Source organism: Cynoglossus semilaevis, chromosome 8 (assembly GCF_000523025.1).
Source record: "Cynoglossus semilaevis isolate Cse_v1.0 chromosome 8, Cse_v1.0, whole genome shotgun sequence".
Taxonomy (NCBI): domain Eukaryota; kingdom Metazoa; phylum Chordata; class Actinopteri; order Pleuronectiformes; family Cynoglossidae; genus Cynoglossus; species Cynoglossus semilaevis.
In genome coordinates this window covers 17,514,850-17,533,009 of record NC_024314.1, presented here as the reverse complement: position 1 = coordinate 17,533,009, position 18,160 = coordinate 17,514,850, and the positions used below count along the sequence as shown (strand labels likewise).

The 18,160-nt window shown below is 41.6% G+C and overlaps 1 protein-coding gene across 2 annotated transcripts; it reads left to right on the top strand.

Annotated features, from left to right (window-relative positions):
* Positions 1–16,301: 16,301 nt before the first annotated feature.
* On the top strand, positions 16,302–18,160 carry LOC103382554 (40S ribosomal protein S16). Of its 2 annotated transcripts, XM_008315383.3 has the most exons (6): positions 16,302–16,404; positions 16,493–16,544; positions 17,245–17,346; positions 17,570–17,666; positions 17,750–17,797; positions 17,975–18,160. In XM_008315383.3, exons 2-6 carry the CDS (start codon positions 16,497–16,499, stop codon positions 18,118–18,120), a joined length of 441 nt encoding a protein of 146 aa, XP_008313605.1. In that variant the 5' UTR covers positions 16,302–16,404; positions 16,493–16,496; the 3' UTR covers positions 18,121–18,160. The 2 variants fall into 2 exon arrangements, with proteins under 2 accessions (XP_008313605.1, XP_024913661.1); XM_025057893.1 differs by lacking the exon at positions 16,302–16,404 and having other exon boundaries at positions 16,500–16,548.

The window sequence follows — 18,160 nt, the reverse complement described above, 5'->3', positions numbered from 1 at the left end:
AGAGAGAGCCTAAACCAGAGAGCGAGAGAGAGAGAGAAAGAGAGAGCGGTGTTTGTGTGATCTCGCGAGATCTGAGACCGAAGAGCTGCAGTATAACGTCATCATCAGCAGATTAAGAGTGAAGAGTAAGAGAGCGTGAGCAGGGTAAACCCTTTACGACTGGGTTAACCAAATACGACCAGAGTGCATGAACAGATTACATAAAACCATCAGCTGGATAATGAACAATTTTACCATGACACACACAATCTCTCCCTCTCTCTATCTCTATATATACTACGAAGTTCAAAGTTCACCCATTTTAAAAGTACACAGGAGGCAAAACTGTTTCTATAAATAAACCACAGTAATACTCCTCCTCATCTTTATTGGATCACAGCAACTATATGGTGTAATTTGCAGACCATAGACGGTGGATAAGAACGGTGCACGGATACATTTAAGGGCAGTAGTTGCAGTGTCAGAACAACAATAGAAGTGTTTTGTTTTTTTCAAAAGTGACATTAAATTGTAAGATATTTACCCACATGGTAACACATTTTTATTGTCATTAGGTGTGTAGTATAACACAGAGGCATTACAAGCAATTTAATTCATCCTGAACATTGTCACCACTTTATCAATAAAATTTAAACAAACAAGGGATAAAGTATATAATAAAAATGAACAATGCAAAGGGATTTAGATTATTCTAAAATGGCAAAAAAAGGTGGTGATGATAAGGTATACATTTCTACCTTAAAAAAAAGTGATTGAAATAAGTACAATAAAAATTGTAAACCCACCCAACCTTACTCTTCTTTAGTAACCCATTGGTTGTAAAACAAAATGTTTACATCTTAATACAGCTAACATTACATTGATGCAAGGTAATTCCAATTTAGAAGTGATGCCAAACCAGTAATTAAACTTTTGTCTTATTAATGTATGTATTATTGTATATACTAGACCAAGTCAAATGCACTTTATGTGTAACTTTTTCATTGTAATACACATTATTTTGTTGACTAATAACACACACTAACACACCACATCTTGCCTTGGCCTTTTTTTTCTTGCCCTATGTTACTTTTGCATTTCTTGCCTTGGCCTTTTTTTTTCTTGCCCTATGTTACTTTTGCATCATAATTTAGAAACTCGTGTCACCATATTGATTTAAAAAAATACATTGAGGTTCATAGGCAGCACAAACATTTCCATACTATACAAAATACACAGACTCACGGTGGTCGTCAGTTGACGTAAAGATGACGTTGTCTTTCCATACAGTACTGTAAGATAATGACATTATTTTCGTGTTTAAAGACACTCAAATTAAGTAAACACCACTGTTTGTATTTGATTAAAACCACCCACCACTGAACCTGACGTTGACATCCTGAATAACAAGCCGTTCAAGCACAATCCTGATCCAAAACATTTATTCAACCATGACCATGAGCCATTGTTTGAACTCTCGAACTCCCCACCCCTTATTCTCCCCATTTTCCTCATTTTTCATGTCACTGACGCTATGTGCTGACACTTCTTAAATACTACGCCGTCTGAAGGAGCAGCAGAGACGACTGAAACACCGGGAAAGAACCAGGAGGTTGAGCCTGATCCGCAGTGTTCCACAAGTGTCATGGGAAATGACCGTGGTTCTACTGAGTCATCAGAATAGTGGAACACCAACGGCGTCAGTGTCAGGAAGCTGTTGGCCGGAGGCTTCGAAGTGCTGATATCTGGAGGCTGTTTGGTTGGTTGGGTGGGGGTGAGGAAGGCATCTGAGCAGAGCCATGTGGACCGCATGTAGCAGAGAAAGTAATGAGTCAGCAATTGAATGCCATTTGATAAAGCTAACGTGTCCAGCCCATCGTAATTTTGTACAAATCTATGGTACATTTTCAGACAACAAAAGGCAAAAAACCAAATTAAACCAAATTAATTCAAAATAGCAAAAATGAGAGGGTGATTTGAAACGTAGCTCATATACTAAATATATACAGTGTATACGCTATGTTTTTATCACAGATTGAACAAATGTGGTCAGAACTTAGCAGAGATTAACTTAAGGAAATATATGTTCAATGAACGAATGTACAATGCAAAACCTACAAGTTAGTTAATAATAAAAATATGTTAAAATTGACCAGAAATACCTGAAAGTTATACAAGAAAGCAGATCAGATTTTAACAAAATAATCCTGACAAAAATACCTAAAATTGAGCTCATATAAAGACCATCTCCACTGTGGTGACAGGGACATGTGCACTTTGGTGTGAAGCTTCTGTGATATGAAGCGGGCCACGGGTCAGATTGAAGTGTCTTGGATGTTACAGATAGGAGAGGTGAAAATCAAAGGTGAGCTTATGCAATGAACTTGCAAAAATTAAAACAAATTACCTTGCAAACCTTAATGAGTTATAAGGAAAAAAAGAAGCAAAAATTCAATATTACAAATTAACAAACCTTCCAGGAAACGTTTTTGTGAGGTGTTTGGTTTACCAACTATGCAAACGTCCTCTTGTTTGCCTAAAGTCCACAATGTCAATTATATAGTTAAGCAACAGGGGCCCAGTTGTTGCACCAGGGCCGCAAAAAGTCATCCACGTACAGTATATCTGAAAACTCCACTCGACGCACTGACAAACAAACTGACTGCACAGCAGTGTCCTTTTAGTGCATCCTGTCACGGCCTCTGCACAGCTGTATTTACCTCAGTGACGTCAGCCATTAATGACATACGGTCCAACACGCTAACTGTAGTCCATGGACATAACTGTGGTTACTGACCTGATGCCAGGTCACTATCAACATTTTCAACATTTGTCACTGTTTATACAACGCGAGATGATACAGACAGATGAGTTTTTACAACATCTATTTCAACCACACCAGCACTCGGGCTACATGTTTACAAAGGTCACACGGGTTAGAACGGCGTAAGTTGAGTTTACATGTGTAAAGTGTCCTAAATGGTTTCCCTAACAAATGTTTTACCACAGTGGGGAAAAACAGGTAGTCTTGGTAAATGTCAGTAAAAATACAATTTGGTCAAAGTCAAATCTATGAGCCAGTGTTATCTTTTTTGTACAAAGAGATGCAAACTATAACAGTACGTTCATGTTTGTACTCAACAGGTACTGCGTACCAAATTGGATATTTCTTGGGTTGTAAATGTAAATAACAGCTCAGTGGGAAATTAGGAAATGCACAGAGTTTGTAGGTGTTAGCGTAACCCGAAGCACAGGACAATGCTGTACCAGAAAGCTAAAATAAAACAATTCTTTATGTAATTGAAAAGAATCTTCAGAGATTAGACAATCAATACACTTTTAACCAATAGAAATAGAGAAAAGAGAAGAGAAGAAAAATCATGGTCCCTGCAGACTGTAATTTATGAAGCAAGACAAACTTTAATCAACGTTGTCTTCGGATGCTGACACATCCCCTAATATAGGATCGGACTGAGGTAGGACAAGAAATAAAACTTGCAAAATGCCCCTCAACGGCACATGTTTTGCAAGTATTGGAGTAAAGTATTGGAACACAGTCAACTTCAACCCCAAAACATCATATTAGTCACAATAACCATCACAATATGTATCTCAAATATACAAAGATGATCTCCTTCTCCTGCAACACGGAGTTGCTTGGACTCTTGGACTCTTTAGCTCTTAGGCAAACCACTCTCAGGGGCGACACATGACATGTGGACCTTCTGAGAAAAGCCAGACGCGTTGCTCCCATGCTCCTATGTCACCCAGAGCCTGCTTTTGGCGCCTGCGACACTAACACACTCATCTCCTTCCCTTGACTGCACAGGTCCAGACAGTGGAGTTATCAGGAAGATAGAAATAGTCATGCTTTGAAGTAACGGAAGAGTGAAACGCTCTGCGAGTACTCTGCAGAACTTAGAAATTAGTCACTGCCGGATTAGAAACCATTGAAGCCAGTGGTATCAGGTGAGACAGAACATGTCTTCTCAGAAGGCTTCATCCGTGAAGGAACAACAACGATGTGACATCGTGACCTGGACTGGACCCGATCAACGCTTCCATTTAACTGCATGTTAACTACGCTTAGAACTTCAATTATCTGTCCGAAGTCACCGGTAGCTTCAACTGTCATGGTTTAGGGCCAAGGGAATGAGAAGGCTGACTCTGCTCTGTTCCAAGGTCAATCATTTGTCAGGCGGTGAGGTGGAGGAACAGGAACCCGTTGGCAGGGAAACAGATTGCGGCAGATGAAAGACTGGCAGAAGGGATAAAGAAAGTTGTGTCAACTCGCTCTCATCAAGATGGATAAGAATAGTAACCTGATCTGACCGCCGGTCACACACAGCGGTTGCTTCCTTACATTCCTTGCATTGATTACTAGTTCCAGTAATCAAAGATGAAACTGTATGTGTTAAAATGGAACGCAGAGACGCAGCAGCAACTCATGGCTGCACAGAAAAATGCTGTTGCAGAAATGCAGTATATTCCGATAACTATCACTGACTGAGAGTATTTGCATTTCTCACAGTCCAGCTGACTACTTAGCTCTGCTGGACCAGTCTCAGTCTCAATGTCCTCAATGTACTATTGAGGACAGACCTTGAGGGAGCTTCAGTTAGGAGGCATGAATGTACTGTACCCCTGCCCTACACTAAATAAGTAGAGAAGCAAACTAGGAATCAATACGTCAATAAGGTACAATATGTGAGTCAACACTAGCAGCGTCAACTGCTTTATTTACATTTTTAAATGGGTTGAGACTTGCAGTGTAAATGACTGCTGTACACACTACAGCCCTGTAGGTGGCAGTAATTCACTTCAGTTAATTAAACAAAAACCTGATGACTGTCTGGATAAGAAAATGACTTTCGATAAATTGTGTAGCAAAACTTTTCTGATCACCAAATGACTTTAAGCCTACTGTGTGCCTCATCTTAGGGAAAGTGTGAGGAAGAGGAGTGAGGATCATGAGGGGCTACACTCCCAGGTGACAGCTGAGCTCTAACCATGGACAGAAATAGGGCAGCAGCTCTCACTCAGCAGTGGCTGTGCAGCCAGAGCATCACTTCATTCTGCTCTTTCAATACCACTCTATTATTCTGGCATGTTAACAATGGGAGTTAGCTTTTGCTAACTCAATGCAAATGTATGGTGACAGTGTTATGTCAAAGGAAGGAGGATGCTGGGAGATTTAACTCTGACACGTGGGCTCCTTCTTTAGGGCCGTGTTTGCAGTGACAGACCCGAATAAAACAGTGACCTTGTTTCCGACAGAAAAGAGACTAATAATAGGCCAAAATCTGGAGCTGTGGTGAAGCCAGTTAGAGTGAAACGCTACGGTGAATCATCCCATGGAACAAACACATCATCATATTTGGCCTTCAAACATAAAATGTAATGGTTAGCCAGATGTAGATGAGCCTGGCTGTGGAGGAGCTGGTGAGGAGACGGATTACAGGAATAAAAAAAATGACCCGAAATCAGTTTGAAACCCAAGTGTTTGTGGTCGTTGAGAAGATTATATTTCGTGCCTTTGTTTGTCATAAGGAGTCGCATATAAAAAGAGACAAAGTTGATGTTTAGTCTTCGTGAACACAAAGCACTTTCACTAACTTTACAAGTCCTGAACCAGACTGTGAATGAGGAACTCCACTCAGAAGACTTCAACTTGAATTATTTAATTTTTTTTCATTTACCCAGTTTCCTACACAGCAGCAACACTGCTATACACACTCCAGCCAGTGGGTGGTGATAAAAGATCTGAATCTTCTTTGCCACCCAGAAGAAGATGCACAGGAAGCATGGAATTAAAAGAAACTTCCTGATGTCAGAGTTGTCTTATCACTGCAGTACTTCAAACCTACTGTATGATCTTGGTGTAAAATATGTCTCTGTGAGTACAGACACCGAAGCTAACGTTAGCTACAACAGTCCTAGTACGGGCAAACGATGCAGCCACCCAACAATAGACCAAATGACTGAAAACCAGAAATGTTGAACTCCATTTTTAGTAATTAATTAATTAATATAATTAAAAAATTGCTTATATTACAATTTGAATGATTTTCTTTTATACAAAAAAAATTAAACAAAATGGATGGAACTGATCCATTAAAGCACTTTTAAACAGCATCTCTGGATCCTCTGATTTGCATAACTGCCCCTACAGAGTCCATATTCCATTAGTTTCCACAAAGAATTAACTCTACCATTTAAAATAGTTTTCATTAAAGATATGCAATAACAGAGAACTTTCTTGCAGTGTTTTTCCCCCTGAAGTTCTTGAAAACCCAACCACTACACATTTACTTAACCAGAAAAACACAGTGAATCACATGTGCCCGTTTCTTGGATCTAACCCAGTAAATGAGTCGGTTGTGCCTCACATATTAGTCAGCAGCCAAATGATATCACCTATGGAGTGATCAGCGTGCTAACAGATTAGTTTAACTAAATAAATCACTCAGTGAATAGCAATTGTAAAAGCATTTCCAGGAAAGATAAACAGAAGACTTCCATTACTGCGGCTGACGCTTCCTCGACCCGTTGGATATTTTAAGGCCCCCGTTTCACCTGTTTTCTCATTTGGGCTCTCAAAACCCTCGGCCCTCATTATTTCCATTCACCTTGATGAAAAGAAGCGTGAGTGGAAAAACAGAGCCACGTTCAGTCTCTAAGCCTGGGCCCTATCAGGTTTAAATACCTCTTACGTATGGTGAACTGAACTCAACCCTTTGGGTGAGCACGGGCTGCTGGCCCAGTGGGTACACTCTCTCAGGTCAAAGGCTACAAACCATCCCAATTTGTCATGGGCAGCACTTCAAGGCCTGTCGCTTCACATGGGGACAGGTTCGTGTTTCAATTAACAGGTGTCATATATCTCATTTCCTAACTGCGCTTCTGTCCCACGGCCTGGGTAATCCCTAAATCTACAACAGGTTACAATGGATATCTGTGGGCCTCAGTCTCTGGCATCAATCATATTCTCCTTATGTCAGCGGGAGGTTAAAACACTCATATACACGTGTCACTGAAGACTATGTAGGCACATAATATCCATATTCTGTCACAACTGTATTGCAGAAAACTCTACTTTAACTTTACCGTATTAAAACGATGTGCAGCTAAATTCCATCCACACACTACAGAAAAGACGCTCTCAGCAGCAGCAGCAGCAGCAGCAGCAGCAGGAGCAGCAGCAGCTTACAGCAGCAGCAGCAGCAGCAGCAGCAGCAGCAGCAGCAGCAGCAGCAGCAGCAGCAGCAGCAGCAGCAGCAGCAGCAGCAGCAGCAGCAGCAGCAGCAGCAGCAGCAGCAGCAGCAGCAGCAGCTTAAAATAGATAAGTGATACTTGTGCTACTCTCTCCCCCGTACAGTACCACCCACATGTGATTATTACCCTTTATGCAGCCATCTGACAGCATTTTCCATTCTCCAACAGTTGATGCAGTGCTTCACCTCACACTGGTATCAAGAAAAAGCTCCACATTATTTACGGCAGGTTTAAGGAAAATTTAAATGAAGCTCATCATGGCAAAAGATTGAAAATCAAATTCCCTTATTCGTCCCACAATGGGAAAAATCACGGCAAACCACATAGGCTGCCACAGGAGGCGCTGTTAAGCATGCAGTTGCAACTCACAGGCCATTAGGTTTGTGGTTCCTCTGGGACTTGAACCCAGGACTTGTGTGTGTAAGGCAGGCATGAGATTATGGTGCCGAGTCTGCACCTTGATATGTACACAGGTAGGTGTTAGGTGAGCTTAGATGTGTTTAGATTTATTCATTTTTTTATGCTTTCAAATGACTATTAAAATGTCCAGTTTACAAATCAAAGAAAAGTACAGATTAAAGTCATGTTACTGCAAAATACACGAGTACAACGTACAATCCCACAGGTTAGGAATTCTCCTGACTTTACGTGACTCAGTTCTCCAGTCAGTAAAATGTGCCTGCGAGGAATGTGCATGACGTGCACTTTTGCAGTTGTGAAGTGCGTTCCAGTTAACGTGTCACACTCCGCCTGCCTGCTGTTGCTGAAAACAGGCGGTCTCGCTGACCTTTACGGTAACGTTCGGTTCTGATGTGTTATCTGGAAGACAGAGGCCCCACATCTAGGTGTGGCTGCGTGGAAGAATGACAAGGTGAAGACTGATGCTGTTCATCAAACTCCTCACCTGTCAACTGCTGCGGAATGCAGGGTTGTGATGGGAAGGTCTGACACGGACTTAAACACCTGGAAAGTTGACTTACTCTTGTCGTTGGCTTCAAAATGCAAATAGCACAGAGCATTACAGGAATCACCTGTGTGGAGGGATTAGTGTATTTCCATTTCTTTTCTCTGATGATACTTTGGAAACATGCCAACATGTTCAGAGGTAACGGCATGTGTCAGCTCCGAGGTTCTGACTCATACGGTACATTCCCAGCAGGAACTGTAGACACGGTTCTAATCCTGAAGAATTCCAGGTTTAGGAGAATTCACTCGCTGTGATGTAGAATATTAATGGGACAGACACTGGTTAGCTGAGCATGAATTAGGCAAAACAATGGCCCTGTCATAGTCCACAGTGTATCCCACCTGTGACTCTGCGAATGAATTAGCAGTAGATAATGGATGGACGCACCAAGAGACGTGAACGAGTGAGTGATGCTGTGTTTATCACACTTTTGTACTTTTGAACAGTAAACTTGAGGATGCGGGTAACGGAGACACGTCGACCTCCCACAAAACAAAATAGAATCCGACCTCGCGGACAGATAAACACAAACACACATGACACGAAGGGCGGGCAGGAAGTAGGACCAAAGATAAACAATCCGATTTATTTATTCAAGGCTCACGTGACATCATCATAACAACCTCGAATGCCTCGAAGGCCGTCCGTCAGATGCTAAAAATAGCAGCTCTGTCAAAGCGCTAGGACATATATGTCCATGGAGTGTGTGTGTGTGTGTGTGTGTGTGTGTGTGTGTGTGTGGAGCATTCTCCAAATAACAGCAGATGTTCTGTGTATAGGATGGAGCCTGGTGAAGATGGTGTCTCTCAGGATCACTGGATCTCACCTGTGAAAAACCACCAAACAGCCAGCGTCAGGTTTAGGAGGGCATAAATTCAGGTCTATTTCAGGCGCACGTGCATAAAGTGGTCACTGAACCCTCTCACCCCAGCTGTGATGGAAAATATTACTCTGGGCCGGTGGAACAGACGGTCCAGCAGCTGTGTGAAGACATGTATTGTGTTAGTGACACACGGATGGTTTCAGTCTCTAACAGGTCCGACATCTGAGCTGCGTAAAAAATGTCTAAATACAACAGTTTGTCTGCCGTAACTTCAGCGGCGCTTACGACATGACCACTTCTGCAACTCTGGCCTTGTTGTGATATTGCATTTCCTGCCCATTTCTGCTTTTTGCTAAAGGGAACTTTGCCAGAGTTCTGCAATAGTTTCTGAAGAAGCAAACACTAGGGTATGAATGGTAATGCAGGGTGAGTCAACGGTCTACGGTCGGAGTCTGAGAGTCTGTAAGAACTGTCGGACATAAGAAATGCTATCAGACTGTCATGCAAAGGGACCTAGCAGAAAGCTAGCAATGTGAAACCAAAGAAGCAAAAAAGTTGGAAAATGTCTCATGGGTTCTATTGCTAATAATGGAGGTTTTAGTGAATAGCTAACGCCGTGACTCACAGTAGATCTGATGGATCTTTGTTAACGAGAGGTAGAGCATCTTCAAGTCCAGTCGATGCATTTTCACAAAATTTGAGAAACGCTGACCTGCATGAATGGGGACTCTTCACCTGGACACCATGCGGATGTGGTCCACTTCCTGCAAAGATGCAGGAATGTCTTTAAGCTTTCATCTGGTCCAGAAGAAATGAACACTGGGCTCATGAGGCCCACAGGTGAAAAGAATGATGTGGCCCAAATTTAGTGCTCTTGATAATGAGCTAACAGGAGGTCAGCTGGAATGGCCCATTTTGGACAGTAAGGTCAACTAAGACATACACAAATCTGGCCAATGGGTAGTGATATAATTTTAAACAAGATACTGTATGTCCTAATGAAAGTATCAAATGTTCTTGGAAATGGTCCAGAATTTGGGCTACACTATTTTTGCGGTCTCAACAGGAAGTAAACGAGCGGAACTATCAAGGTGGAACTCCATGTTCCTCACCCCAAAGATGACTTTTTACCTCGTGGAGATCCTGAGGAACTTCAGGATCATGGTGGTCCTTCTCTCACATGCCAGATAAGTCATTTACATAATCTTCATGTGACTTTTACCACAGGACTTTTTTCAGTTGGGTTAGGGTTAGTCAGTGTCGTGTGCCGCTCTGATGTACATGAGGAAGTTTGGCCAAAACCAGGCTCTGGTTCTGCTGCTGGGCTTCTCCACCGCTGTCAGAGGAGGAAAAAAACATAAGCCCGGGGGGTTGGGGAGAAGGAAGGAGTCAACGACATCATCTCTCCAGGCCTTTTAAGGAGCTCTCCAGCAAAGAGCTGAGGAGCACTGGCCCACTTTTCCCATCATAGCTTCCCATGATGCCTTGTCTCCTCCTCTCTCTCTCCTGGGAGTCAGGAAGAACATGGACGGACAAATGAGACAGAAATACAAATACAACACGTCGCTGTAACGCTCTGACAAACATGAGCGGAGGAGCTCCAGGATGGCGAAGACAAATTACCCCAGAACACGACACAAACATGACGTGGTCGTCATTAGTCATTTGTTCTCAGAAAAGCGAAAAGATCACAAGCTGTGACATGTTCTCAACATGTCGTCAAGGTTACACTCCGGTCTTTAAAGGGCTCGTTAACGGAGATGGAACAATTATTAAACTAAAAAAAGAAAAAAAACTCTTTTTCCCTGGTTATATTTTTGTTGCTGTTTGACATAAATTTTGTATCTTACCTGTTTTTCTGACAATTTTTTTTTATTTTGCTTATAAAAAGTGTCAAATGACAGCTATTTGTAAAGATATTTTCTTTTAAATCCAACCTGTTCATAAACTATCATGGTTTTGTTTCTTTTTCCTCCAAAGGTTTTATTTTCTTCCAATGTAATTCTGTTGTTTTTTGCCAACTCCAACTTCTAGTTATGATTTCAATGTATTATTTATACATTTACTAATAAATAACTTATAACCATTGACCGCTAACCATTATCTTTATCACAGTTAGGGATGAAGCTGTGAGGATTCCACCTAACACCACAACTCCAAACTCCAGTGGAAGGGGTTGTGACATCATCACATTTGATATCATAGAAGAAGACATGCAAAGGTTAACATACGCTATTTAGCATTAGCTTTTTAGCATTTGCAAAAAGCAGGTACGACACAGAGTGTATGAAATATGAAATTCTTTATATTGAGGGATAAGAAGTGCATCATTTGGAAACAGATTCACATACCATTCACTCAAACATAAACTCGGTCCAAGATCTGAAGACATCACAGAAGTGTCTTCATCTGGCTTGACGTTTATTGTGATATCTTATCGCTCTCAATTCTCCTCATCTTGGGTCACGACTTGTCATTATGGGTTGATGGTGGAGTCCCAAAGCCAGACCAGTGGAACCACTGATTTACAACACTGTCCTGTAGCTTCAAGATTGTTTTGCCCTGTGTTTGTGGTTAGGAAAGACCTTGGTTGATAATTACTGCTGGTTGTGGTGATTCATCAGTGTATTTCCAGATGTTGTCATTGGCTAAAACAGTTGGAGCTCAGACTTTTATCTCCCAATGAAAAGAGTAGAAAAAAAAGGTCTTAGCATTAATTTCTCCTTGGTTTTTGTCAACGCCGACATCAGCCAGACTCTGCAAACGGATCCCGATCTGTCGACCTACGCGTACTCAGCACACTGAAACACACCCACGCAGAAAAAACAGAGAGATGGCGATGGAGAGTGGAGGGCGTAGGAAGACGAAGTAGAGAAGACGATGGAGCAGATTGTGTGGGTGAGCAGAGTCAGACTGATGGAGGAGCTGTGCCAGTGGTGAGCGAGCGTGTGGTTCACTACAGTCATAAAGACAGTGAAGAGGCTGTTAATGCTCCACTGTGCTCCACTAGAACATCAGCTCCATGAGTCACTCTCATTCGTGAATCTTCAGAGATTAATGTCTATATACTGAATATACAGACTCTATATTACATAATGATTTTGGGTCATTGTTAAAGTCATTTTAAAATGATCACTTGATGTCTATAAATTGCCTGTATATATAAATATAAATAAATATAAATATTATATTATATTGGCTAACAGACTTTTTACAGGCTAACTTCAGGCTAACTAGCTTTTCAAGGTCACTTACACATAGTAACATGGATTACTGTTTCAGTTTATTTTGCTATCAATGCTAACTAATTTGCGAAACCAATTTCAAGCAAGGTTTAGCCCAAATGTAACTTATATCGTTGTTGTACTATATTGTTGTACTATAGTAGGTCACAGCTCACTTGGCTAGTTGTTATCTTCTCGGTTAGCATTTAGATACATGACACAAAACCTTAGATATAATGATAATTTAAAGCAACTATATATTACAATGTGTAAGTAAACAATCTATTAGCCAGCAGAATTAACAATAATATAGTATTTTGGCACCAAAGCTCTGATAAACTGACAAAATCTCCAGGCTGTTTAGCTGCGTCTCAGCTTTTCAGGTATGACTTGAACTCCGGGAGGTCAGACAATATATCCGCTGCGTGCCTGAGCCCAGTCTCTTCTGCATTATCCTGTGACCTCCGCTTCAAGGCCAGATGGAAGTTGACAGAGGATGGAACAGCTGCACCACCCAGTGCTATGTGGTAAATGCCTGCTGAAATAGCCAAATTAATGGAAGGGGCTCAAGTCAAGACCGGGGTTCAGTACCAGGGTTACATTTTAGTGCTGGTTGAGCTGTCATGCAGACAGGCCGACGCCAATATTTACTGCTGCCATGACACAGGGATGGGGGAAAAAAACAAAAAATACACAACTGTCGTGTTTGTACCTGTTGATTCTGGGAATGATTTATGGAAAATCAGGGGATTTATGTTGGTGAGCAAGAGGCAAGAACGAGCCAGAAACACCAGAAGAGATAGTTATTGCTTTCTCTGAACACTGTGTGGTGCACTGGCACTGATACTTAGATAGCAATATGTAAAGTACACACAGATGAACTTAGATGCTTTGCACTGGAGCACTGGATAAGACATCGCCAGAAAGTGAGAAAAACAAATCTAAACAGATGACGTCTTGAAAGGCTTCTATGCTCATTCTGATTTTCCAAGTCTGATGTAATGTTTTATTCATTTTTTTTTACCAGTATAAACATCACAACTGGAATGTGAAACTGTGAAATATTTCTTCAATATTTTTGAGTCACAAGTTATGAAGATTTTCCATTGAGATTATTATTAAAAAAACAAAACAAATTCGATAAAGACTGTGCAGCGTTGTCTGTGTTGTCTGTCCCACTTGGTCCTGGTCTGTTGACTGGGTCCAGACCACAGACAGTCAAGGATATAAAACCTGATTATGACATTTCCTTGTCTGCCTTGTAAACTAAAAAAAAGTTACCCCTGTTGCCATGACAACCTCTTCTGTATACCTCTATAAAACTCCCTTGCATCTCCTCATCCCTGGCTGAACAGCCTCCTCGATATAGCAGAACTTCTTCTTCTTGTGCTGTCGCTTCAGCTGCACCGGTGAGATTCAACTACCAACAACACTTTTTCAACCACCGCAGGCCCTATTATGGGCAAATGAGACGTTATGCCTCGGCGCGGCAGCAGCAGCAGCGGCATCAGCAGCAGTGACGGCAGCATCATCTTCTCCTCCCCTTTAAATCGGAGAGACCTGTGTCTCATGCTCAGGCTGCTGTGACAAGACAAGGTCGAGGGGTTGCTTCTCCAGGTGATGTGTTTCCATAAGGCCGCTGCGAGGAACTGCACATATATGGCGAGGTCTTTATTTATTGTCATCTCCCTTCTTCCTGGACGACTCTCCTCCTCCTGCAGGCGCTGCACCTCCTCTACAGCCCTGAGGCCGTGTTTGTCTCTTACAAAAGATGGGAGAGATTTAAGAAGAGACTCTCAGATCTTCTTATGATTTTATCTTCTCCGTGTAAACACCATAGGTTCTAATGTACCTGTGGGAGTTTTGCACAGATTAGCAGTATTTGCATTGACATACAGTAACTCTACCCAAAGCAGTAACCTGAGAGTGTTTAACTTTAAAGGACCTGCACATTGTAAAAGGAACTTGACAGTGTGCGTGCTGACAAAAACCCAGCAGGAAGTCAGGGACGATTCAACGTGTTTCCTATGCAGACGGTGACTCTAGTGACCCATAGCACAAACACAGGTTTATCTGGAGGCTTATCGTCCAGGCTGGGCTCCACACACACACACACAGCTTCCTCTGTCTTCCTCAAACACACACTCAGTCTACAGCTCTGGGATGTATCTGTTGGCTTATAATTCCCTAGACTTGTCACGCGTGCAGTGAAAGCAAAGCAGGAACTAAAACTGGTGAGAGTTCCACAAGAGACGAGAATGTGACTTTCCAGTAAAGCAGACTCCATGTTCCCTGATGTGGGTACCAGAAATGGACGAAACAAAACGTAAAGTTCACTCTTGAAGTTTTTGTTTTCTTGACCTCGTGCTTCCCTGACAAGTTCTTCCATGTTGTCTGATAGTCCGACTTCCGCTGCCTGTTCCCTGGAACCATTCCCTTGAGGATCTGATTGCAGCGGATGTTGTGGCTATATTCCCTAAGTATTGGCTATTGAAAATGTCCAGTGGTCTGCATTCAGTGTTTATTTTGTTGAGACACTGAAAATCCCCAGTTCAAAAAAATTTAATCCATGAAGTGGTTGCAATGCTGCTCCCAAGTGGTCAGAAAATATTGCATAAATACTAAAGCAAATAGATATTTTACATGAACAATATTTACAGTAGTCAAGCCAGTGAAGAACATTTTAATACCAACTTACTCACAGAGGCAAATAATTATATTTCTAGAAAAGCAACTTTGAGAGGAGGACACTTTCCCCTGTGACAATAAAAGAAGCCAGGTGCCTGTTCAGCTCTGGCTGACACTATAAACAGCCTTCCTGCTGCAGTAAATGTCAAGCATAGGTAGGCACTGCACACTGCACATGACTCACATCACTGTATACAGATTCCCAAGATGCTATCTGTCTTCAGTCCTGCTCTGACCCAGGAATGGTTCTGTTCTTTGCCTCCTTTAAGGGTAAGGCTCTGACACTTTCCTCTCATCTCCAGTGTCTGACCGCAGGATGTGATTACTCAAGAGTCTCCTCTGCTGAAGGCGCCTGGTACCATATTTCTCGCTCCCTCACATCAGCGCGAGTGAGTCAATCACCACAAACACTACATTTGTTTTTGTCCAGGCTGAATCACGACAGATCACAGAAGAGGCAGCCTGACGCTATTCCTCCCAAATACAGCTGGGACTTGTTTGATCAACATGAATGTTGTACAACCTTGTGGTCACATGAAGGGCGGTCTATGATACTGGGTGTATCAATAAAATCCCCACCTTCACTCTTTTCCCTGTGTCACGTCCATGTACAGTGCCCTGACCTTCAGCTGTTCTGTCAAACCACACAGCTGAGTCCTGAAAAAGGTCCTCATCAATTTAGACTGCATTAGGTCTGCTAATGCTGCACCAAGATGTCGAGACAATAATGTTCAGCTGGAATTTCCACTAGAAACAAGTCTGCTTTCAGCTGAGAAGCAATGATGTCACACAAATCTTATGTGCCATTTTTTCATGATCACAAGAGGGTGCTGTTGTTTAGGAGTTTGTAAGGAGGAGACGATCATCGACTTGATTTAGCTTTTTCAAGTTTTCTTTTCGTGTATGTACGATTATATCAGAAAATATTTCCTAAAATAGTACAGCTGTAGTAACCAAGATACTTTAGCCAGACCAGAACGAATACTATGCACCAAACAATATACACAACTATTACAATATAATAACATATAATATAATGTATAATAGTATATTATTTTTACATAAATATTTCCTGTGATAAAATGCTGTAAAACCAAGGTAGAAAATCTATCTAAATAGACAAATACCAAATGTATGACTGTTTTCTTATAACAATTTTAATTGTTTATTTATAACGTTTTATAGCGTGTCTTAGTCAAAATCTTAAGAATTATGTTAATTATACATTAGTAAGAAAATTTTAGGAAATATAAATAAAAAAGTAGTTTTAAAAATAATCCAAACTACTTCCTAAGCCACTCCTATTTATGAAAATAAGTGCTCACGAGTAAAATGGAGCAACTGTCGCAAATCAAGCCGTCAAGTGGCTTAACTTGTCGTACACAGCCCCTGATCTTGGGCGCGTGAAACCCCGTCGGTCTCTCCGTACGGCACTCTAGCTGAAGACGGTATGTTCTTCAACCCAATGTGATAAAACGATAATAAAAGGCGTATTATATAGTGTGTAATTTAAGTGTCTGATTGTCTGTGTTATAGAAAAATGCCAGCTAAAGGTCCTCTGCAATCTGTCCAGGTCTTTGGACGTAAAGTAAGTGAAATCTGACTAGTTTTTCCACATGTGGTGCTCTGGCTACAGTCGTCGACTAGCGCACACTTGCTAACGTAGCTCACACGGACCAGTAGTGCGTCGTAAATGCACAATAACGAGCACATATTCTTTCCTAAGTTACAATCCGTAGTAAACATAAGGTAAACAGAAACGTTATTTTTACGTTTTTAGTGAATTGGGTAGGATCTTTTATGTATAAATTCGGGGTTGCGTAGCGATACAGCTAAAATAGCTAACCTGGTTGCTATTTACTAGCCGGCTTTCTTATGCTAGCAAGGGGCTCTCTCCTAGGCTTGTTTGAGGCATGTTTGAGATATTCTAGCACCACAGCATCAACATTACTGTAATTCGTGTCAAATTCGTAAGGTCCATTCGTCAGACGGAACGAGTGTACACATGCCTCATGTCTGACAAGAAAAGCTAATTTCAGTTGAAGTAGTACATAACGTTTCCGAGTTCAAATGAAAGAGCCTCACCTTACGCAGCTGTATGGTGATGTAGTAATTCTAAATTTGATCCTAATGGGTACTGTGAAAATTATTCATACCAAAACCTCAATCAAGATGTGAATTAATCAAAACATACTACTTACCAATGGCATACATGCTAGAACTAAGTCTAGATCAGTTGTCGAAACTGCCAGTTTGAGTAGTTTCTAATGATGGTGTCTCTGTTTTAGAAAACCGCCACAGCAGTTGCCCACTGCAAGAGGGGGAATGGTCTGATCAAGGTGAATGGCAGACCTCTGGAGATGATCGAGCCTGCAACTCTCCAGTACAAGGTGAGTGTCTATGTGTGAGAGATTGACATAATGGTTAGACAAGTCTGTCCTGGAGAAGACTGACTAAACAGTCATGTGTGTGCCTTAGTTAAAACCAATAAACAGGTGTTGCTTATTGGTGATGTTGCAGTCCTGGCAGTTTAATAACACATGTATAGTGTTTGAAGTCCTACAGTTTCCTGCATATCAAACTTAAAGGGGACTTCTCTCTGTCTGTCTTTAGCTTCTGGAGCCTGTGCTGCTGCTGGGCAAGGAGCGTTTTGCTGGAGTTGACATCAGAGTCAGAGTGAAGGGTGGTGGACATGTCGCACAGATCTATGGTAAATAGACCCTTAATATTTTCGTGTTCAATCACAAAAACTAAAATTTGATGCGTCACTCACTTCTAACTGTTATCTTCCAGCCATCCGTCAGGCCATCTCCAAATCCCTGGTTGCTTACTACCAGAAATGTAAGTAATAGCATTTCATTTGCTGCATGTTGAGTTTACTTGTGTGTACAGGTACCTTTAGATCTAAAATGTATAGATGTTAGATGTTAACCTGTTTTGATTTAACGTTTTAAGAAAAGTATGGAGGTTTTGTCTTTGAGTTTAGCTTCAACCGGATTGGTTTTAATTTTGTGACAGATGTGGATGAAGCCTCCAAGAAGGAGATCAAGGACATCCTGATCCAGTACGACAGGACCCTGCTGGTTGCTGATCCACGTCGCTGCGAGTCCAAGAAGTTCGGTGGACCTGGAGCTCGTGCCCGCTACCAGAAGTCTTACCGTTAATTGCCCTGTACATTTTCTTAATAAATTGGAGGAAGACATA